This window comes from Lutra lutra, chromosome 11 (assembly GCF_902655055.1).
Source record: "Lutra lutra chromosome 11, mLutLut1.2, whole genome shotgun sequence".
Lineage (NCBI taxonomy): Eukaryota > Metazoa > Chordata > Mammalia > Carnivora > Mustelidae > Lutra > Lutra lutra.
Window position 1 is genome coordinate 49,069,820 of NC_062288.1, and position 25,122 is coordinate 49,094,941.

At 36.5% G+C, this 25,122-nt stretch overlaps 1 protein-coding gene across 1 annotated transcript in view; it reads right to left on the bottom strand.

The window, feature by feature from the left end:
- The window catches only part of MEOX2 (mesenchyme homeobox 2), a 63,934-nt gene extending 39,720 nt beyond the window's left edge, over window positions 1-24,214 (bottom strand). Inside the window, exon 1 of the mRNA XM_047695622.1 lies at window positions 23,325-24,214. Within this exon, the coding sequence (XP_047551578.1) occupies window positions 23,325-23,838 (514 nt within the window). The 5' untranslated portion in view covers window positions 23,839-24,214. The remainder of the gene's footprint in view (window positions 1-23,324) is intronic.
- Window positions 24,215-25,122: the final 908 nt, after the last annotated feature.

The window sequence follows — 25,122 nt, forward strand, 5'->3', positions numbered from 1 at the left end:
TATTTATAATCAACAAAGAGGTGTATATATCAAATGGCTCCTACAGAATGAGGAGATTATCAGCTGTACAATATTCTAATGAGGTTTTTACTACTGGTAGAACAGAATTTTTTTTAAGATTTTATTTATTCATTTGACACAAAGAAAGAGAGCACAAACAGGGGGAGCATCAGGGAGAGGGAGAAGCAGGCTCCCGGTGGAGCAGGGAGCCCGTGCAGAGCTCAATCCCAGGATCCTGGGATCATGATCTGAGCCACAGGCAGATATTAATTGCCTGAGCCACCCAAGTGCCTCCAGATCTGAACTTTTGAATGAAATGGATTCAAAATAAAGGAATAAACATAGGGTTGAGAAAATTAAACATATCTTGTAGCTGCCAGGCAATAATATTTTTCAAGGTTAAGTAATGTATTAATCCCCTATAGGAATATGCAGACTTTTAGTTTCCATAGTCTTATAAGCCAAATTTTGATATTTTTGGCTTGGAAAAATGGAGCAATCTCCCATTCCTTCAAAAGTTTCCAATCCTTTTTAATATTCACACAGAGCAGTGACTGATATTTTTGGTAATGTATTTGTATTTCATCTTGATATTTATAAAGAATGAAGCCACTCCAAAAGATTTATGATTGCATGTAGTGCATATAAAAATTTAAAAACAGGGGTGCCTGGGTGGCTCAGTCATTAAGCGTCTGCCTTCAGCTCAGGTCCTGATCCCAGGCTTCTGGGATAGAGCCCCACATCAGGCTCCCTGCTTGGTGGGAAGCCTGCTTTTCCCTTTCCCACTCCCCCCTGCTTGTGCTCCCTCTTTTGCTGTGTCTCTCTCTGTCAAACAGATAAAATCTTTAAAAAAAATTTAAAAACACATTCTATTAAATCAATGAACATTTCCCATAATTAGAAATCAATAAACTCAAAGACAATGTATTCTTCATGTTCTGGATTATCAATGTGATAGCAATGGAAGTCCTAGAATTAAAAGTCCTCTGGGCCTTTTTATCAAATAACTCAAAGATGTAAATTACTCAATCCACAAATAAACTAACATAGTGGTCACTCCCACATCTGTATATAGCCAAAGATATACCTATGGACAGAAAATCAACTTTCCCATTGTAGCTCCAAATGACTAGGGCCACACAGAACACACTTTTTCACAGCCACAAACTGCATTTTGTTTAAAAGTATCAGGAATCTCTAAAAACCAAAATAATTACATATCTATTGATGAAAAGGTGAAGAATGGAATGATTTAATTTTCAGGAAGGCAGAATGAGATAAGAACTTTTGTACTGTGGCCAAATCTGTTACTGTCAAGTGAGAGAAATTTCTACAGTAACCCATATTTTAAAAATATTTTATTGAAGCATAAATGACATAACTATATTAGTTTCAGGAGTTCCACATAATGACTCGACCTTTGTATACACTACAAAATGATCATCACAATAAGTTGCTACCATCTGTACTATACAAAGCTACATTTTTTTTCACTTGTGACGAGAACTTTCAAGATTTTTCTTAGAAACTTCATATTTGAAATACAATGCTATTGAATATAGTCACCATGCTGAATATTACATCCCCAAGGAATGATGATCACTAATCAGCAGGGAAATGCAAATCAAAATCACAAAGAGATCCTACCTCATGGTAGGGATGAGGTATTATCAAGAAGGGGTTGGGATGGCTATTATCAAGAAGAAAATGTAATAAAAGCTGGCGAAGCTGTGGAGAAAAGAAAACCCTTGTGCACTGCTGGAAATGTAAACTGATACAGCAATTATGGAAAATAGTATGGGGGTTCTTCATAAAAACTAAAAGTAGGAATACCATTTGATTCAGTAATTCCACTTCTGGGTATTTATCCAAAGAAAACAAAAACACTAATTCGGAACAATATGTGCACCCCCATGTTCACTGTAGCATTAATTTACAAGAGCCAAGATGTGGAAACAACCTAGGTGTCTAGAAATGATTGAAGGGAAGGATAAGATGTGGTACATACAATGTACCCACATACAATGGAATACTATTCAGCCATAAAAAGGAATGAAATCTTGCCATCTGTGACAACAAGGATGGACCTTGAGGGTATTACCTGAAGTTAAATAGCTCAGAGAAAAATAAATACCACATGAGTTCACTTGTATCTGGAATCTAAAAAACAAGACAAATGAACAAACAAAACAAAATACAACTCATAGATACAAAGAATAATTTGCTCGTTGCCAGGGGGTGGGAGCAGTGTGGAGTGGGCAAAACAAGTGAAAGTGATCAAGAGGTACAAGTTTCCAACTATAAAATAAGTAAGTCAGGGGATGCAATATACACCATGATGACTAGAATCAATAATACTGTATTACAAATGTGAATGTTGTTAAGAAAATAATACTGAAAATGTCTGAATGGCATAGCACTAAATTTATTTTTAAAACGACAAAAAATGTGCTTTTGGAAGGCAGAACTATTATAAATAATTGCACAGTGCAGCCATCCTTAAAATAAGGACAGACTAGTATAAGGAAGGCAGTAAAAAGCATAGGTATACAGGAACATTCCAGTCACTGAGCTACTAGAAAACACAAAACAACTTGCAGTTGTTTTTTTTTTTTTAAAGATTTTACTTGTTTATTTGACAGAGATCACAAGTAGGCAGAGAGGCAGGCAGAGAGAGAGAGGAGGAAGCAGGCTCCCGGCTGAGCAGAGAGCCCAATGTGGGGATCGATCCCAGGACTTTGGGATCATGACCTGAGCCGAAGACAGAGGCTTTAACACACTGAGCCACCCAGGCGCCCCACAACTTGCAGTTTTGGTCTCCCAAATTATACTCCTAGGCCTTTCAACATCATGTATTAGAAGGGAAAAAAAAAAAAAGAAAAAAATACACACACACACACACGCACACGCACATGAGTTAAGAAGTTTATCAAAACTTGAGATAAAGAAAATTTTTAGTTCAAATGAAGACTTTAGTTTGGGTCAATTGTTTTTTCGATTTGTTTTTAATATTATGATTATTGAAACAAGTAATAACCACAGTTACATGTGCTCCAAGAGCTAATAACTACAAAGAAAAGGCATATGTTGAGAGGACTGGCTCTGTTCTTGAGACAAATTCCTTAATCAAAAATAAAGGATGCAGGCAAAATTTAGAAAAAAATAGCAAAGTATCCCTCCTTTTAAATTTAATTTTGGGATATACATTCAGTTATTCTTTTAATGACTATTTATTTCCTTTGTATCTTATTTGTTTTTTGGTCTTTCTAGGAGTTTTGGCATTTGTCTTCTCTTTTTACTTCTGCCCCTCATGTGAAATTATATTTCCCTAGTGAATCAATAGTTAGAATGAATGTGAATTTACTTTAAAAGAACTCTTTATTTTGGTTGAGATAAATAAAAATAAAATGTATGTCTGGAATTCAGAGATTAAAAAAGCAAGCAAACAAAAAAGCCCTTGACAATGGATGCCTGATGTTTACTCCTTCACCAAATCCCTGCCTTTCTAATAAAAGTTATTTACGGATCAATTACCATTTGATTTAAAGTAGAATATGAAATAATCTAAAAATAAAAAAACTGTAGGGCCAATTCAGTTGAGGACCATAGGCCTTCAGATTTCTAGCCTTTCCTCTTCAAATTTCCTATGTTCCCACAGTTCAGGCTTTCTACTTAGGAAGTTTCCAAGGGCCCTACAAAAGTTCATTCTTGGCTTTGTCTCTGCACTTGTGCTGAATGTCAAGGTTTGAGGTTTGTTTGAATTCCTGCTCTGTGAATATCTGTTGGACTTTCGAGCAGGTGTGAAGACCCCACGGCTCCTTCTGCTGCATCTCATTTCCACTTATTAATACTTTATCTTGGAGGATGAAGCAAAAGTGACTTTCGTGTTTCCTGGCAGTCTCTTGCTTCAAAGGACTTAATAGTGATTTGTTTATTTCAGAGGAAATGGAGACCAGTCAGTGATGACAGATTTATTAGTTAAGTGGACATCACACACACAAAAACCTTTTCTTACAGTTCAGGCTCCTTTCTAACCACACTCTAAATGTTCAAGACAATGTCATGTATTTGCCAAGTCAAACCTGCATGATTCAATACAGTCAAATTTGTGAATAAATATGACCTCCTCCACATACATTTCCACAATAACTCAGAAAAGAGAAAATGGGCAAAGAAAACAAATTATTATCCTAAATTAAAAGAAAAAAAGACAACCCGATGAATTGGTGACACTGAAAATCTTTTGGAAAATCACCGAAAGAATATTAAAACAAAGAGTCATGAATTACAAGGATTCAAGTAAGATGCCTGGGATTCAGAAAGAGTACTTGCAACAGAGAAAACCCCTCAAACTCAGATCATTAAATAACTGCAAGTGTAACAATATTACAGATTTAATGATAAAGTATTTGTTAATTTTCAATAATGTTTTGTAAAATTTTAGAGTAAATTTGAAAAACAGACATCAACTCCAGAACTACCCAAGTTATTGCTTCTCAATGAATGACCAATTTTACCAGGAAATAAATGTCATACAACACATGGAGAGTGATTAACTCAACCATAACACTGCCAGTCTAGGGGTGCCTGGGTGGCTCAGTGGGTTAAAGCCTCTGCCGTCAGCTCAGGTCGTGATCTCAGCGTCCTGGGATGGAGCCCCACATTGGGCTCTCTGCTCAGTGGGGAGCCTGCCTCTCTGCCTACTTGTGATCTCTGTCTGTCAAATAAATAAATAAATAAATCTAAAAAAAAAGAACCAAAAACAAACAAACAAACAAAAAAACACTGCCAGTCTAAAAGAGTAAATTTACATGCTATTATAACTCCTGTTGTAGAAAGTAATCCGTTCCACAATCCTCAAAAGGAAAATTTCAATGATCTGACATCTTAATAAATAAATGGAATGAGAATTTCAAATTGTAGGACTAAGAGAAAGATACTAAACTGAAAGTTATTAGTTCTAGCACTGCATACATTATTTTAAGGATGCCACTGTCTGAGCCTCAATTTTTTCATCTTTAAGATTAAAGAGATGGTTTTGATGAATCTAGAATCCTTTCCAATTCTAACATTCTTTGAAGGTACTTGAATATGGCCTACAGGAAAGTCCTAATAACTCTCAAGATAAAGATGGAGAGAAATGCCAAGAAGACTAAAGAAGGGAAACTAGGAAAGACTAAAAGTCATTTCACTTGTTTCACAATGTACAACTATAGTCAGCCCTTGAAATATGGGAAAGATAAGAATATCAGAGTTACATTGATAAAGGTATTCTGCAGTGTCTTTCATGGGCTTAATTATCCCTTGCCTTATCAAGATGACATTGATTTCATGCCCAAAATGATGCAGCATAGATACTTAACTACCTAGCAAAATTTCTTACCTTTCACTCTGATTTTATCAAATGACAACCTGGAAATAATATTTTTGAATTGCAAAGTTTAGCTGTCTATGATCAATTACTGCCCACAAACCTTGGTGCAGAAGACAAAGGAAAGCTTAAATCTTAAAAGTGAGGATATGGGGGCGCCTGGGTGGCTCAGTGGGTTAAGCCGCTGCCTTCGGCTCAGGTCATGATCCCAGGGTCCTGGGATCGAGCCCCACATCGGGCTCTCTGCTCAGCGGGGAGCCTGCTTCCTCCTCTCTCTCTGCCTGCCTCTCTGCCTACTTGTGATCTCTGTCTGTCAAATAAATAAATAAAATCTTTAAAAAAAAAAAGTGAGGATATGAACAAGAATGTCCTAGGAATGCATTTTGTGCATGAGTCTTGGAACCCAAAAACCTACTCTTCATTTCATATGTTTATGATTCAACAAGGGTCTTTATACTTTTTTTTTTTTTTTTTTGTCAGAGAGAGAGGGAGAGAGAGCGAGCACAGGCGGACAGAATGGCAGGCAGAGGCAGAGGGAGAAGCAGGCTCCCCGCCAAGCAAGGAGCCCGATGTGGGACTTGATCCCAGGACGCTGGGATCATGACCTGAGCCGAAGGCAGCTGCTTAACCAACTGAGCCACCCACGCGTCCCGGGTCTTTATACTTTTCACCAATGGTGATTTGGTCCAGTTGCAGTCTAATAGATTTTCATGCATTCATAACTTCCAAAGTAAAAAGTATGAAGTGAGAGGAACTGAGGCAGGTGCCATACATTTCCTAAAATCCTCCTGGATTTCTCTGGATATTTTCATCACCTTTGCTACTTTATTATATACTCTATCATAGTGTTGTATCCAGTTGCTTCCAACTTTGCCTTCATGATCATGCTCTGGACCCTTCCAGAAACCTCAGGGTGTTCTATTCATCTATGTGTACCCACTGCACAGAACCACACCCTGGCACATAGCAGGCATTTAGTGACATAATAAGTATGAGTTTGTGAATTAGGATCCTACTGGAACACCTATGGCATTGGTGCGTTTGTCTGGGGCCAAAGCGAGGATGGGCTACAATCTGACACTCATAACCATTTATCTAATTAGATAAATCTAACCATTTATCTTATTAGTTTGTCTCAGAGCTACTTATTTTTAAGGAATTCAATTTGATTTAAAACACTAATGCTCCTTCTTAAAGTTAATAGGTGATTCAAAGTCAAGTGAAATTCTACTAGAAAGTCTAAAATGAGGAGGGCTTTTTTCCCCCCAATATTAGGAAAAGCAGAGAAAATGTGAGAAAGTATTTATATCAGACCTGAGAACAACACAACCTCCTCATGAAGAAAATCTCCTAATAATATTTTTGCTTGTAATTCGTGTTAAATAGCTCTTCCCACCTCAGTTCAGCACCTCTTAAGGACATAGTTAAATTATGGATCCACTTTTTTCCATCCACTTTGAATAACATATTTAAATTTCTTACTGGTTTACTTTGGCTTTCTCACATTCTGAGTTTTCAAGGTAAAAATCATTCTCTTTGGAAGTCAACTATTTCTACTGTATACTAACACGTATTTAACCACTTAATTGCATGTAATTAACATATTTTAATTAGTGATGATTATTTTTATACTAATGCTTTGAATATGGAGACTATTTCTTCTAAGTGGTTTCTATAAAAAAAACAACACCACAAAAAACCCTCTCATCTCTGTTTACTGTGTCCATGAAAAAGGACACTTTTTTTTAAGTGGGAAAAACTAAGATTTATTCATCTAAAATATAAAAAGTAATTCATCTAAAATAAAAAAGTAATATAGATTACCATGTCCATGTATTTATGCACCAATTTTCAAAATAAAAGCAAACTTACAAATTTCACTCATTGAAAACTACTCACATGGTTTCACTACTCCTCTGCCACACTGACAATAATACTTTATTGCAAATTATACCTGATCCTGATTCTGTTCCAAAACATCTTAAAAACAATGAGAGCTGCCTGGACATTTGCATATACTTGTCCCAGAGCTGTAATGTGTAGATTTGTTTTTTGTGTTCTTAAGATAGCCTGTATGGAATCATTGACATTTTTCTACATTTTCATACGTGAATGTACTCTCCCCACTCATAAATTCTAACAAGAAATATTCAGTGATATCTTTGCTTAACATGTCATGTTAGTATTGCCCTTTCTTGTACAAATCGCTAACAGTTCAATCATCAATTACCAATTAATCCTCTTAAAAATGAATCCACTAATCAATACTCCTCCCACTTCCCACATATTAAAAACTATGCAGTTGTGGCAACTTAATTGTGTAAAGTATGGCCCCAGCCAAACATACCCAGATGTTTCATTGTACAGACGTGATACTCCCTATACTCCACTCTTCATTGCATTTGTTCTTTTCTAATGCCAAAGGGAATGTTTTATCCTTATTTTTTCCTTAAAATGTTAAATATCTCCTTAAATAGGTCTTCTGTCAGCTACCTGACTTGAAATTCTGGAAATCACACCAGGGACTGTGAAAGACCAAATCTTCCACGAGGCTATAAAGTTAACAAGTCTTTGTCATTTACTGCCACTGTCTTATTCTATTAAGTTTTCATACTTTCCCCCTGGAAAATCTAGCCTAATTCCTGGCATGTTCCCCACCCTTTCCCAGAAAAATGTTCTCCTCCCTATTCCTCAAGAGGCCTGGAAGAATCTCCCTAGTTGACCTTACATTTTTGATATGCTTTGTTTGCCTTCCCTCTTCCAAAATTCTGTTGTTTTTTTAATATTTACATCCATTGTTATATTGTGTCTTGTTTTATTTGAGTTCTGTATTTATAACTCAGCCATGGAATATCTCTGACTTTGCTTTTACGTTGGTAACTGCCCAAACCCCAGGCTTATTCATTATGTTTAATTAATAATTATTTTATGATACATTTTGGCCTCCTTAAAATTGTGAATGTATTTTATTTTAGTAAACAGTTGGCTGACTAAGCAAGCAAGCATTTATCCAAAAAATCTTTGAACAAAGTAATGCTCTTTACATTTTACTTTTTTTTTTTTAAGATTTTATTTATTTATTTGACAGATAGAGATAGGCTGAGAGGCAGTCAGAGAGAGAGAGAGGAGGATGCAGGCTCCCCGCTGAGCAGAGAGCCTGATGCGGGGCTCGATCCCAGGACCCTGGGATCATGACCTGAGCTTTAACCCACTGAGCCACCCAGGCGCCCCACATTTTACTTTTATATATGCGTCAACTCTACACTTAAACTTTTAACTGCATTTAGCTTAGTGTGATACTAAATTTGCATAATCTCTTTCTCCACTTGAGGAGATTCCCATCCTTGATGATTCTTTCAGTAGCTGAAGAGTAAGATAAGGGAGTTTGTCTTTTTGTCTAAAAGCCCTGTTCAGCTGAACTTTCTAACAAATGGAAATGTTCTGTATCTGTACTAGTTAATACATTAGCCAGAACAGTCACATATGGCTGCTAAGTATGTAGAATGTGCTTAGTGATACTGAGAACTGATTTTAAAATTTTATATAATTTTAATTAATTAAAACTTAAGTAGCTATATGTGGTTAGTGATTACCACACTACACAGCATAGAAAAGTATTATGATTATTGGTGATGTAGTCACACAAATGGCCATTTTTAGTAAATCTATAATTTTTTATTGAGCAACCAGGTCTAACATTGCTCTCCATGTGCAGAAAAGGATAAGATTTAGAATATAAAGCTTCTCAGAACTTTTCAACCTAATAACAATATTCTAAGCCAGTAATTCCCAATCTCAATCCAGAATCACTTGGGACTTTTTAAAAATACCAATGTCCAGATTAAATAAGATATCTGAGATTCGTTTCAAAATTATTAAGGGTGCCTGGGTGGCTCAGTCTGTTAGACATCTGCCTTTGGCTCAGGTCATGATCCCAGGACTCTGGAATTAAGCCCTGCGTCCAGTTCCCTGCTCAGTGGGGAGTCTGCTTCTCCCTCTGCCCCTCACTCCACTCGTGTGCTCTCTCTCTCTCTCTCACTCTCTCTCAAATAAATAAATAAAATATTTAAAAAGTAACAATAATTAAAACAAAGCAAAGGAGGAGTGGGATGGTATAAATGAGATGTGTTGCCATGTGTTGATAAATACTGAACACAGTGGTCAAATGAGTGTTTGTTATATGCTTTTCTCTATTCTTTAAATGTTGTAATTTTCTCTTAAAATTTAAAAAAATTCCAGCTCTACTCTAGATTAACTTAATCACGATCTATGAAGCAGCAGTATTTTTTAAGACTGCCCCAGTCATTCCAGTGTAATGTCAGTGTAATGTCAGTGTTGAGTTACTGTTCTGAATAATGTAATCTTATATGTTGATAAAAAAGACCAGAAGCAAGGAGACATTGAAAGTTATTTTTCTTTATGAAATGAAGGAATTGTTGAAACAGAATCAATAGCAGAGTCGTGGATAACATAATTTTTAAAAAATCATCAAAGTGAATCACAATATGGATTAATTTGAACTCTTTTACAGAAATAAAAGCTAACTCACTCCACAGGGAGGCTTACTGCAAACCTTCCCTTCATTAGTTTATATGATACGTGACTAAGCTCAGAACTGCAAAGGAGATGAGTTATTCAACTCGCCGGCCCCTCACTATCATTGCTTTTTCCTTAGGAACCAGACCACTTGTCAGTGTCTTAGATCCACATTTTCTCATCACGTGGCACTGTTTGAATATGGTTAGCCAATCACATTCAAAGCAGAATCCAAGGCATTGTGGATTGAATCAGCATCATTGCAACAATGTCCTCATAAAAAGGCATATGAAAATAACCCATTTTTCTCTCCCACATCACCAACTATTTGTGCCACTACCAAACACAACAATGCAGATCAATTAATATTCCATATTTTTTCCAACTGCCCAGTGATTTCAAATTTAGGGCTTTCTTGGACAGACATGTTAAATAGACTTACTTGGTTGACTGTTATGTGCAGAAGCTCAACAATGCATGGCATAAAATCATGTAGAATCTCATGTTTCACCCAAAAATAACAGAATGAGGCATTCCTATACATTAATTAACAGGAAGCTAGGCTTAACAATCACTGAACTGTTATTAACTTTTAAAATGCAGGATTTTTTTACTGATTTATGATAAAGTTTTTAATAAATGCATATTTATTTTTGTCTTGATTTATTCACGAGTGGTAACTCTATACCACACACTTACAGGTATTTGATCTTAGAAAGCATCCATACAAGTCAATCAGAAACAAACACAGATCATTACTTAGGCTTTATATTCACTAAACTCTCCTATGGACTGCCCAAGAATCTTCCAAATTCGCCCTACTACTGAAGGCCTGGAACCAAGAATTCCAAAAACCCCTAATACAGATAATTCATTTCGTCATTAGTGAAGCATTGTCTATGCCACAAATAGGATTTACCAAAGACTTCTGTCTGCATACCTAAACTGATCCTGGATATCACACTAAAAGACAAAGACGACACTGACTTTTCCTTAGGGAGTGCCTGCGATTCAAATTCAAGACAGGAGACTGAAATAGGAATACCAAAGAGAACCTCAAGGCAAAATTTAAGTGTATTATTATGCAATATATAGACATTGATGTGGTAAGGGAAATGCAATGATTAGCACAAAGTGGTAGTGACCAGAGAAGGTGTCAAAAGCCAGCTTTTAATGAAAATAATGAATATGTATTGATAAAAGCTATTGCAGGCTATGGGATCAAAATACAAAATAAACCTGGCAGGCAACAAAGAGATGACTACACACACACATAAGTGCAAGTAAAACTAGTGAAATGTGAGTAAGATTAGTGGATGTACCAGTATCGGTTTTCTGGTTAAGGCAGTGTCTTATAACTATGCAAGATATCACCACTGGGGGAAAATGGGTAAAGGGTAAATGAGATCTTTATATTATTTCTTATAAAAGGCATGTGAATTTATAGTTTTCTCAAAATATAAAGGTTTTTCTAAGAGGGTAGGCATAAATAAATTTACTGAAGAAATATTGGTTAAAATAAAAGAAAAACCAATAACAACAAAACTGCCCCAGCTGATCAATAAAGGCTGTAATGACTGTGTTGGGAGACTTCAGCTGGAAGCCCCTTAAAATACAGCCCTAAATTCTTACCAAAGGAAGTTAGACAGTAAGTAATACATTGCATATCATGAGGAGTTCTTAACTAAATGGGAAATACAGAAAATCTTGTGGAAAACTTCTTGAATGCAGCTATGATGTTATATAAATATTTAGGTACCCACATAAGGAGTATGAGAACACTGTTTTAAACTAACACAAATGCTGAGCATTGTGTTCCAAAGACTTAAAAAAAAAAGATCACTTTGTCAGAAAAGCACTACTTTAAATATCTATGTGGTTATATATATAATACATATGAGCTTCTAAGACATATTATTATATGTTAGATCTAATTATATGTTATGTACATAAGATAGTAAGCAAAATTTGGTTGCACACAAGAAACACTACAAGTTAAATCTAGTAGTACATCATTGATGGATATTAGCCACTCCATGTGCTTTATGCATCAAAGCCTATAATTAAACATTCATACTATAAGTATGAAATAATTTCAGTTTAATGTAGAGTTCCAAGAAGAGGAATGAGAATCAAATATTACTATATGCTGAATACAGGATTTCATTAGGGAAACGTGAAAAGAGTTTAAAAAAAAAAAAAAGATACTCAGAAGAGAGCTATATCAGGAGTCCAAGAAAGAAAACTAAATTATGTGCAAGAGACATCAAAGTACAAATAGAGAAGAAGAAAAAAAATACAGAAGAATGTGAAATAGAATGGATTTGGCCAAGCTGTGTAGGAAGAGGCTGCACAACTGAGTCCTGAATATAAGTCTAGTAGAAAAGGAGAAATTATCAATTGAGGTGATTAATATGAAAGCATTCTGAATATAAATTAAAATTAACTACATAAAAGAGGGATGTTTTATTATTTTGAAAATGGTGTTGTGTTTAGAGAAGAAAAAGGAAAATAAAACTTCTTGAATGAACCAACTATATTTTTGATGTTTAATTTTGTGTTTTAAGGGTCCAGTAAAAACTTAAGACTCTGGAATCATCTTGAAAGGTCGGTGTCAGAGTGATCCAGAGGTTGTATGGTTCAATGATTTGGGGAGGAGCAGATGGGTCTGGTATTTAGAGATTGTGGTGAAGATGGGTGTGGGCAGGAAAGGACGAGAAACAAGAAAGATACAACTCGTTAGCCAAAGCTAAATGGCCAACCACTAATATTTCTGAGTGTCTTCTACACAAGAAGACTGCATTCAAATCAAAACGAAGATCAATACTTTTCTAAGAATGGAGATAAAGTTAATGATTTAAGGGAGAGTTGCTTGATGTCTACTTGTAGCTATTCAATACTTTGAACACAAAAGAGCAAATACTTTTTAAGTAAGGCTCAACTTAGCAAAATTCACTTGAGTTAAATTAAAAATTTTAAAACAGAAAACAGATTCTTCAATTCACAAATGGCTATCTAAAATATGATTCTGTTACATAAATATCTATTATTTAGAGATATAATACAGCAAAGTCCATCTGTACCATACCAAATACTGAACTTTAAAATGCTATGGTTTATTGTAGGAGGTGTTAAAAATATACAGGAAAATTGGTAATTGATAACAAGAACTATGTCATTAGAAAACCAAGGCTAAGAAAGTATAACAGTGTTTATATTCATAAAACAAGAATGAAAAGCAACTGAGGTAACTATAAAACCAGATTTAGAGAGAGGCAGTTTACACCCAAGAGAAGCACTTCGTCAAATTCCATTTTATTCACTCAAAAGCAGTAGCCAACATTTTAAATGATGCTGAAATTTATTTTTATTGGGGAGACTAAAAACTTAAGGTTTCAAAATATTTTATGAGATTTTCCTTTTAAGGGCACTAGGCTGAAGTCAGGATATGGAAGTTCAGCTTCCACTACTTGGCTGAATGGACAGACGTTACTTAATTTCCCTGGGTACATTCTCTCATCTAGGAAATACATTCATTGAACTGGGTGATGCCTTGGGAGTCTTGTAGTGCCTTGATAATTCAGATTCTAATGATCCATTTAAATATTAAAGATCACAACTCATTAAGAAAATCGACCAATCATGCCTACCTTGATACCAAAGAATAATGAACTAGACAATGCCATTTGCCCTTTCTTGTCACTGCAGTGTAGCATGGAACATTTAATATTCTGTTCTTCTTCCTCTACCTCTCTCCCTGCTCCCTCCCAGCCCTTTCATTATCCAGCAGAGAAGTAATCACTAGTGATTTGAAATTCTCTAATTTTAAAGATTTAATTGCTTTGAATCTAGGAACTTTCAAGTGTTAAATCTGGCATTTAGAATTTCAATACAGTATTTGATTCTACTACTTATTCAAAAGCAACTGCCTCAGACCATCAAATATAATAAAATTTCCCTAAAGTACTTGTCTGGAATTCCTTACTCTGAACTGTGGGTGTAGGAGAGGTGATTAAGCTTACCAGAGTGAAATCAGCCAATCATCGAGGACTTGTTACTCAGGTGAGTAGTCTATAATTAGTTCAAAAATGTATTAAACACAAATAAATACGCAAATAAGTAAAAATATTGCCTCTTTCTATAAAAAACAAAAGTATCCAATAAAACTGTTTCTATGCATTTTATGAGGGATATAATACAGTCTTAGCTTTTAGTGGTATCTGCATATTTACCATTCCTAAAGGTCTCCAAATGAAACCACCAAAAATAACAAGGAGATATAATACGTATATTCTCTCCGCAATAAACTTCATAACATGGCAGAAAAAAATGTCATACCTATATTCTCCTAGTTAACAACTGAAAATAAGAGACCTGAAATTTCACTATAATATTCAAATCCCCTTGGCTTAAATTCTGTTCCCTTTTGATTAAATGCTTTTTTGTTCCTCTTGAAAGGAAGTGTTTGATGGAAAAGTGGCAGGAGACACCTGAGAAAGGAGGTTAGGAGATGCCCAAGCAAAAGACACTATGGAATGGGAATCTTAAGGGTGATTAAGTGAAAGAAACTTGAGTATCCTACACTACTTGGTCTCGAACTCACTCTACATTTCAGGAAAACAGCATGGGACTTAACAATTCTAGTGGCAGTGGCATATTATTTTAAATCTTCAGCAAGCTTTTAGGCAAGCAATACTTTCCACAGCAATATTAGTGGTAAAATACAAATAAACAGGCAACATAAGACAGGGATTGTTTTCAGATGGGCACACCCATGACATAATTGCACCTACACTGATACATGATAAAAATAACAACACTTACTGACACAGACGCTGTTCTAAGGGCTTTATGCTTATTAACTTGCTTTGATGTTTAGGAAACTAAGAAACAGGGAAGTTGATTCACAGCTAGCAAGACATTGGGTTCTCCCAGATTTACTATTAGTATTTCTCCCCGGTAGCCTGCATTCCTTTTTGAGTTCCATGGATTTAATTACCAAGACTAGTGTGATCTCTTCACTGTCTTCTGATTATATTTGGCCAATGGGAGGTAACAAAAGGAGACTGGACGGCACGGAGATAGTTTACTGGATGCTATTTGATATCAGCTGCAATCCTCCACCTGAGGTCCCCACTTTGCCAGAAGGCTTCTGTCCGGCTGCTCTTGTTAGATTCTGGATTCTTGTAATAGCTCCCTTTATTTGCCGCCTCAGGTTTAGAGGAGCTAATGTTTTCCAAATGTGGGCAGACCCTGGATGACTGACCATTTCCTGTTGCTCCCCTACATACTGCTCACCCTCAAATGGTCATCATCAAACACTATCTTCAGTTATTCCTTTGAGTGTGACACCTATTTCCTTGTCTGATAGGATGACTAATTAATAAGATAGATCCTTTAGGATTTATCAACTAATGGCTAAGTAAGCAAAACAATTACACACACACAGTGTTTCTGTTACTTTTTATTTTCCCAAATATCTGAGTATTCAAGAATGAATTTGGTAAAGGTCAACTTCCAGGAGCAAAGAACAGTTCTAGAAGAAAAGATGTATGTAATTCCCTGAATTCTGAAGGTGAGCATCCAAAAGATGATAATCCTGGAAATGTGGGCAGCAGCAGGACCCCGGATTTGGATGCCTAACCTCTCCTCTGGCTTTCCTGTCATTTCAATCTGTCTCAAAAGCTTACTTCTAGATGCTCTCTACTTTAATGCATCCAGATCTGTTTGTGTTTCAAATTTTAAAAAAGTCCCAAAGTGAATGTAGCCTGTAGTTGGACAGATTTTAATTGGTAAAGGCAGTAAACATTCTGAGAGCTCATTTTACATTTGAAAAATATTAAATAAGGAGAGATGTCACTTAATTTCAATCTGCCCAGTTAACCGTAGAGCTCTCTTTACATGGTTTTCAAAATGTGAAAGCCATTTGTTAAATTATTGGCATCCTACAAAATCAAAGCTACATTTTATCTGTTTACTTCCCACTAAGTTTCTGATGACACAATTCTATTTTCCTGAACTCCATGTTTTAGCTCTCAAAATAAAATCAATTTGTGAAATTTGCTTGGTGTTCACTGTTCATTTGATAAGAGCCATTGCCCCTTGCACTTTTTTTTTTCTGACTAATAAGAATGCACTTCAGTTTAGTTTGCTAGTTTTTCAGGATGCTAAGAATGATCATCTACAAGTTTACTCTGCAGTCTAGACAATATAAGAAGCCGCCTCTATAGACACTGAATACATTTCACCACTACATTTGCAAATAACTAACACTTTGCAAAAATAAGTTTTGTTTGGGTGTCATTTCTGGCAAAGTTTTAAGAGCAAAATTCCAGGCCTTTAAAATTCTACTGGCATCCACCCGCCTAAGCTGGACCCTCCTCTACGTTTCCGCAGAGCCTGAGAGAAAGATGACTTCATCTTAATCATTTTCTTGCCCATAGTCATGTAAGATAGCTGAGGGTTTTTCTTCTCTTAGAGCATTATGGGATCTCTCGAAGTGTGTGAAGAATAATGAGCGAGAGGAAGAGAAAAACAAAAGAAAACAAAAACTGCAGGGGAGTTGGCAGATTTGACTTTAATGACTATCACTGATTACCAGCCTCAGCCTGGTGGACTCTCGACACAGCTGCATATGCTTCAAACCTAATATTTTATTTTCTCACCGGAACATGTAACGTTATACTGAGGTCTCTGATGTGAATGGTCTACTTCAGATGATCTTTTATCAAGAGATTGGAAGTCTATTACTGCGTATGTATATCTGAATGTACCTTTATAGAAAAAGATTATTTTAAAGGATGCTTTAAGAACAGCTACCACGTCCTAGTTAACTTAGCTCCCTCCTTGTTTTCTTCTCACCACTAACCTTTCTACTGAAACGCAGGAGGAACTGAAAACTATTAAGAATAAACTCCTTATATTCATAATTCCAGCCAATCTAGTTTATCCAAAATTCAAGAAACATACCTGAAATTTCTTAGCAAGAAAGCTTATGAAAACAAAGAGAACACTTAAATACATTTGAAACATTCGAATATGAGTTGATTCTATAAAATTCTGAAGAGCAATAATTTTTAATTTAAATCTTTAAACAAAATCCTAATGTTTTTACCACTATAACTTACTACCTTGTAAACTTCTGTTATATTTACCGTAAATCCAAGGATATAAGAATTGAGTCACCAAAATACACAAATATTTTAGAATCATTAAACTTTTAGGAGATGCTAACTTTTTAAAGAAGCATGTAGGTTAAAGATCTGATTTGTTCACTTTTAATATAGGATAGAGAGAACTGATTATTACTGAAAGTATTTTCCTCTCTTTCACACAAACTCTTTCCAAGAATGTATGCATATAGTACAGATTTCACCTGATGAGTCTTGTTCATATGAACATGTAAAAGATCAAAAAAGGTATCCTAGAATATTTTCAGAATCCTACAAGAACCAGGATCACAACATACAATACACAATTTACAGAGAGTAACATGTAAATTAAGAAGTATTATATTGCTGTGGAAAATGTAACATTACAAATGAAAGTTTCGTGAATAATTGGAGACTTTTTACTGCATATTTAAAATTCTAAATACAGGGAAAATTAATAATTGACCCATCCAACCACATATGAATGTATACTCTTACTAAGTAATTTTCTGTTAATTCAGTAATAAATATGTCAAAAGGTTTCAAATAGAAATGCTTATTCTGAAATATAAAAACTATATCTGAAATTTACTGGTTATTTTGTATCTTAAAATACTAACACAACTTCTTATGGGCAAATAAATGCCCTACGCTTTTATAATGTAAATGAAACCATCAGAGAAACATCAGAGAAACCATCAGAGACATTAGATTTAAATGAATTCTGCTTCAACATAGGTAATGGCAAATTGAAGGCCGAGACCTAAATGACCTTTACCGTTTTAAGTTTTACTCCATGAGAGCAATAAAATACTCTGCAAGGTTTTCGCCAGTTGGATTTTGAACCTCACCGATGAATATGATAGAGTGTTACAAGTAACTTTTCTTGACTGTATTCCTCCATCCCTACTTAGAGTTTTCAGTGTAATACAGTTGTTCCAACAAACAATCATAAGAGCATCATAACAAAAATAGGAAAGTTGTTAGTGCTTCATTTTCTTTACAGAAAGAAAGGCTGTCATTGATAATTAAGGCACCTTAATGACTAAAACACATAATCCAGAAAAATAAGCTGTGACAATAAAAGGTGTTTTATTTCTTAAATACATTAAAGAGGAAATACATCATACCTACCTCAGTTTCTGATTTGTGGACTTTTGTCCTGGTTTGTATTTCATCCTTTTAAAATTTTCTTTTTATTTTAATCTCTAGAATCAGTCACCAGTACCATAAACGCAGGAAATGTAATTTAACTGGCCACTCAAGAATTAATCCTTCTTATTTTATGATTTCAATCAAGGTGGAAAAAATGCTACTCCTGATAGTCTCACTTCATGTGCTAATATACTTTCCCAGAAAATGTCTTATTATTATAAAAAACATTATAACAAAAATACAAAAAAATTGAGAGAGATAAATCACCTACAACTATTAATTCAACAAATATTAAGTAAGGAATTCCTGAAAATATTTTGTCTTCTAATAATTTCCCTTCCTTAGCATACATCATTTATAGATGTTTATAATCATTATAGAATGCTTAGAAAAGAGACATGGTCTGAAATTTTATAAATAAAATACTTAAATGAAAAAGTCCTAAAAGCCAGAATATATTATTGTATTATATTGGTCTTTCCCATTTGAAATGAAAATTTAAAAAGTCTTCACATCTTTGTTTCTGGCTGCCATTTTTAATATAGTTAATAAAACTGCCCATCATATATATATATATGTATGTATATATATATATATATATATATATATATATATATACATCTCTCTCTCTCTCTCTCTCTTAACTACAGCAAATGAATAATATTGGCACCAATACCAGGCCCCTTATATGAAATAGATTTATATGTGGTTAATCTTTACATTATTCAGCTATTAGTTCATCCACAAGTTATTTCTCAAATAAAAAAAGTTAATTTTTCTATTAAATATGGAATTAGTCTCCCAAATTTCTCTGAATCTGATGAAAAAGTTTATCCACATTTGTGATTTCATTTTTGTTTAAAATTAATTTCTTAGAGGTCTCATAATAAACACTATGTTATTATAAATACCAATGTTGTGATGAAGGACTGATGTTTTCACATCGCACAGAGGAAAAACAGGGTAATACTTAAAACTTGTTTTTCAGTTTATTAGTAGAGATCAGCTTATGGGGTGCCAACATAATGGTTTCCATTGATAGGTACTATAAAGTAAGATTAAAATTTTAAATATTCATTACAGGGTTTTCCACCAAAATGAAAGTTTTAGCCATGCCATGCCTTGTATGTAATGCTTTTCCTTTCCAAAGGAACTATAAATAAAGACAATTACAAAGATCTTAAAAACTAATTCTATTTTTATTTTCATTCTTCCTTCCATTCATTGCTAACTTTCAACAATAAAGCGCCTTAATTCTAAAGAGACTGCTGCTCTTGACTTTTTTGAGTGTAATCATTTGAAAACACTCATGTAGGTCAATGGTACTTAGAATTTTTTTTATGTCAGGTCACCATTTAAAAATGTTCACACCTAAAATTGATCTACCACTCCAAGAAAAAGACTTAACTGACATTATTTTTATTCCATAGATTTGAGACATTTAATTTGTTCAGTAGTCCTCTATAATTATCAAGATCCAGTACTTTTTTTAAATTCTAAAGCAAATGCTGAAAAGTCCTAATCCAGTAACACAGAGATGAATAATAAAGTATTTTTTTCCTTTCAGAAAACACGATGATTGAAATATCTAGAAAAAATTACAATATAATATTAGAGTTATGGTGGAGAAGAAATTCCTCTGTATTTAAGTTCCATCTTATTATGGTAATGCTTGTCATTCTGCATAGCCAAGCATATAGACAAATATAATTGACAAGTATTTTATGATATTGTAGCTATAAATATTTGTAATTTTACAAGAATCTAATATTATTCAAAACCTTGTAAAATCCACATTCCCAAAACACTTCCTTCCTTTTTAATGTAATTTTGTTTTTTTTATAAAATGTACACTTACATTCAATAAACTAATTTGAATAAGAAATATTCACATGTTTATACTGTATTTTACCTGCATAAAAACTAAAGTTAGATTGACTAATCTGTTTTGGTGATTTTAGCTAAATCTGGACAGTTTACACCTATTACTACATTGCTTAAAGAACAATCACATGTAATTGAAGCCAAGTAATTCACACTATTTATAGACATTTTTTTCAGAATCACCTGCTTATTATAGATTGTTTTAAGTGCAGTTGTAAAGTTTTGATTTTTAAGAGTTCCTTTGAAGATGTCACAGATGTTGGCTTTGCTAATAATGCTGGAAAGCATAGCAGGTTCAAAGTTCCAAAAATGTTTAACACATATAAAAATAACAGTGTGCTTTTCCATTAAACTTGGCTATTTTCAATAGTCAATAAACTATAATGGAAGCCCAAAGTCCATAAATATTTGTTTCTAGACCCTTAGGCTTCTTGAGTTTGCATATGTGTGTGTTTGGGAGGAGAAATACATGTAAAGGCATACTAGAAAATGTTACACATTGTAGCTTTAGCATCATTACCATGGATAAAAATTTGGGACATTTTTCAATATTTTCTGTTGCTTAAAATTCTATCTGAATTTCACAGGGCCATGCACACGTTCACATACACAGATAATCTGGGTATTATATGTAACGATAAAGAATTCTGGTTCTGACTATGTCTGGGATTTGTGTACTATATTTACTTTCAATTATAAGTACATAGTAATTATAAACTTCCTAACAAAATATAAGTAAACTCTACTAAGCATGATATGACTTCCACCAAATACAATTTTAAACTTTTGAGAGTTCAGAAATTAATGTAATTTTTTTGAAATATTGAAATATTAAAACAGTGCAGTAAGCAAGGAGAGATTCATGTGTTAATAATATGCCAGAATTATATGATTTTCTACATTGCTTTAGTTCCCGCTAGATCAGGTTGCCTTTATAATACTATGAAATGAAATAAGTATAAACATAAGTATGGAAGACCAACTGAAACATCACGGGAGAAAGATATCTTGAATCTAAATCTATCTAAAGATCTAACAACATTAACTCAAATAGTGAGATTGCCAAATTATATTTAAGAGTACACATATATTTAACTGGAACCCATTGTGATATTTCCTTTTAGTTAGTCAAAAAGTTCTTTCAAAATATCCCATCATGAACAGAAAACACTCAATCTAACTCCCCAGTGATTCTATCCTTGGTGATGGCTAATTGTATTTCCCACTCAAGATCTAATGGATTAAGACTATATGTAGCTGATGTCCCAGTATTCTAATCAGTTTCATCATGTAAATATAAACTTACTTTGTTATATGGTTATTTCCCACCAAACGATAGTACTATTAGTATAACCAGTTTCCTTAAGAAACTTGCTATCAAAACAATTTAAGGGAAGCAGTTCTTGGATCCCGCTTTTTTTGTTTCCCCCGAACCAAAATAATATGTGCCTATATAAAAATTCAGTTTACCTAAGAAGCTTGGGTACACTGATTCCGTTCAGAAGCAAAAGGAACAGTCCATCACAGGTTTTTCACTGCAGAAAGTAAAATGAACAGTAAGAGCCTCTGTTGATTGCAAAAATGGACTGACCAACCTGAACTGGGATCTGCTTCCAAAAAAGTTACATTGATGTCAAATGCTGAACCCAGGAAATGAAAACTGTATTTTTAAAAGTGGTTTTTTTTTTTTTAAAGAAATTAAGATGGAAACCGTTTGGTTATGGTTAACCTTTCAACTCTGTCTTAAGAGAGTTTCACGTATGGTTAGTAAAAACCGTTAAAAATGAATGATACTGCTGGTAACTTTCTTAGATATTAACTAATTTGTGATGGAGCATTAAAAGTTCACCCCTGACCTTGGAAAGTAAAAGTAGATTTTAAACTTGTGGTAGAAGAATCCATCTCATACTAACGCTAAAGAACAACCGATACCACTGCTGCAAAGGAACATGAAATCAATGCAGCTCAATCATTGCCATTTATGTGGGCTCTTACCTAAAGCATTGGCTACAACAAACATTTTTCAATCCTTCACATCAATCTCTGTAGTTACCTTCTAGGACTGTTAAACCAATTCCGCAAAAGAAGAAAAATACATAAATACTGTATTTTAAAAATGACACTTTCCTAAAAGACGGAACGCAGGATACGCTATAGCTACAGAAAACAAACGCACAACTCTCTTAATTGTAAAGTGTCTTTTAACAATGTCATGATGATACAGATTGTTTAGGGCTTTAAGGAGCTCCCCGAAAAACTAGTTTCTCGGGATTGCTACAGTTTACTTGGCACTCTGGGCCCTCAAGCATCTGCGTTTGGTAAGGTTCCCTTTTGCGTGGCTACTCGTTATCCCCACGGAGATCAGCGCCTCCTGCGCGCACCCTCGCATACCAGCCTCTAGCACGTAGAGAACCAGCACTACCCCGGCTGCTGCTTGTTTCCAAATATTGCCTCCAATAAAACTGAATCGAAGGATATTTTACTTTCCACTTCCGAAACTCAGGTTCTCTGTTTAGATCAGCACCACACGAATACAACTACTATTAAAAATCGTTTTTCTTCAAGAGTCTGAACATGTATTTATTTACCATTCTTTGATACATTCCTTAAAATCCTCCGAATTCCTAGATTGTCTTCCTCCCCAAGCAAGCGAAATTTTTACCATTTGGAATGGGTGCTATTTAAAGAACTCTGAAATCAGAATAATAATTTTTTTTTTTAAAAAGTAAAACTTTTTTTTTTTTTTCTCATACGCTCTGCCAAGTTCCACTGCAAGTTCCAAACATTGTGCAATAATTTGGAAATCCAGTTAACGATGGGAAAAATCGAGCCACTCCGAGTCGGGAACTTGCAAGGGAAAGTCAACGAGCGGCACCCGCACGCACGCCCAGCGGACGCTGCATCCCAGGGTGTACTCCCCTCCTCACCGCTCAGATGGAAGGTCACGCTTCGCAATCGATTTCACATACTGTCACTTGTCCTTTTTTCTTAACCCTCTGGTAAACTAGTTTGAACCTTGGAGAGCTTAGCGCTTTGGCTGCAGTGTTGCCCTTGGAGAAACACGTGCTCCCAAATAACAGGACCAAAGCAGCCCCACGGAATTTGGCGGCGGGGAGCCAGAAGGGCAAGACACATACCGTATTCCCTGCTGCCTCACTATATAGTGCGAGAATCTTCTCCGTCATCTCCCCGCCCCCTTTCGCCGACGGTACCCGGTGCGCCCTTACCTGAGCTATCGCTTTTCCTTTTGCCGCCACTTCTCTTCTCCGCCTCTGCGGGTGACAGCGCCTGGCGGCCGTAGTCCCCTGGCGCGCACGCGGCCCCGGTCGGGGTGCTGGAGCCCAAACTGGAAGAATTGGAACACAGGACCGGCGGGCTGCTCCCCAGCTCCGGGGGCCCTCCCGAATCCGGCTGGAGGCAGAGGCTGTGACGAGCCGCACTCGGCGGGGAGGACATCTGCGGAAGGTGCCAGTTGGTTTGCAGAGCTTGGTGCTGCTGCTGCTGGTGGTGGTGGTGGTGATGATGGTGGTGATGGTGGTGCCCCCTGTGATGCTGGCTGGCAAACATGCCCTCCTCGTTGGGGTATCCCGCGATTATGCAAGACGAGGAAGAAGTGGAGAGCTCAGGGTAGGACATATGGTCAGATCTTCCATGGAGGGCGAGTGAGGACTGGGAAAACGGGTGCAAGCCTTGCGCGGTGGCGTGAGGGCTGCGCAGGCAGCCAAAGAGCGGGTGTTCCATAGCATGCAAGTCTCGGGTTCCAGGCAGAAGACTTCACGGTGGTTCCAAACGCTACCAACCTCTGTCACTTTTCACTAGAAATCGTGTGTTTTCCCCCTCCCAAATAGCCGCCGTTTCTGTAGAGCTCGGATAATCCCGGTCCTGAGCCCTAGCGGCCAGTCTCCTTTACGTATAAACACTCGGACCTGGAGAAGCTTCCCTTCGAGCTACTCAGATGTCAAGAGTAGGAGAGGTTAAAGCCAAAAGAAGGTGGTCCCAGAGAACGGCTTTCAGGGGGAAACGGCTCTGAGAGGTTATAAATAGAGTGTAATGTGAGCTGGGGGCTGGCTTAGCAGCCCGGAGCTGACCACATGCAAACTCCCTCCAAAACTCCCGCTCAGTCTGCGCCACGCGCTCCCAGTTCCACTTCCTATCTCGGGCTGGACGTCCGCAGGGCGTCCACGCCCGCCCGCCCTCGCCAGCAGCAGAGGCTGCAAGCGCCGCGCCTGGCGCTTAAACCCGCACCCGGGCGGACAGCGACTCTCCTCTCCGGGCCCCGTCGGCCAATGTGCTCCTCCGTGCACGCCAGCCTCAACACCGCACCTAGTGTCCGACCCGCTCACTTCTCTTAAGAAAGTTGTCTTGTCAGTGCCACTTGGGCACTGTCACCTGCAGGAAAGCTAGGGTTTCGCCTAGCTTTTGAAGAGCACGAAAGGGGAAGTAGGATTAAGGTTTAAAAGATCAGAGTTTGGCGCGCGCTCAGACAAGTTTTTCAAACTCCACATCAACTCGTGCCCTGGGCTCAGTGGCGCGTCTAGCTTTTTGCAGCTGCTTTCTCCGGGTGGGCTGCTAACGGGCTCGGAACTGGCATCCGAGGTTTCTGGGCAGTGCCCGCGGGTAGGAAAGGGCCATTCTTAGCGCCCAAAAGGGACAGACCTGGTGGGGTGAGTGGGACAAGAGCCTGGGGCGGCGACAGTTGCAGATGTCCAGAGACGCTGGCATCCTCACCTGTGGTGTCAGGTGGGCTCCTTCTCTGGCTTTCTGAATATGCCCTTCCTGCTTTGCACAATGTCCTTTCCCTTGCTCGCCTGGTCCACGTCAAACTAGCCATTGGTCAACCCAAAACTTTTCGGTCAGGAAAACCCAAAGCGATATCCTTCTGGTCACACGTGATGTGTATACTGCAAGCACATTTCCAGTCTTTCCAAACCTCAGGAGCAGCCCATGTCCCCTCATCTCCCTTCAGAAATTCACCCTCTCTTCAGCTCAAAATTAAATCAGCTAATGGCACCTCTTCTACCTCTC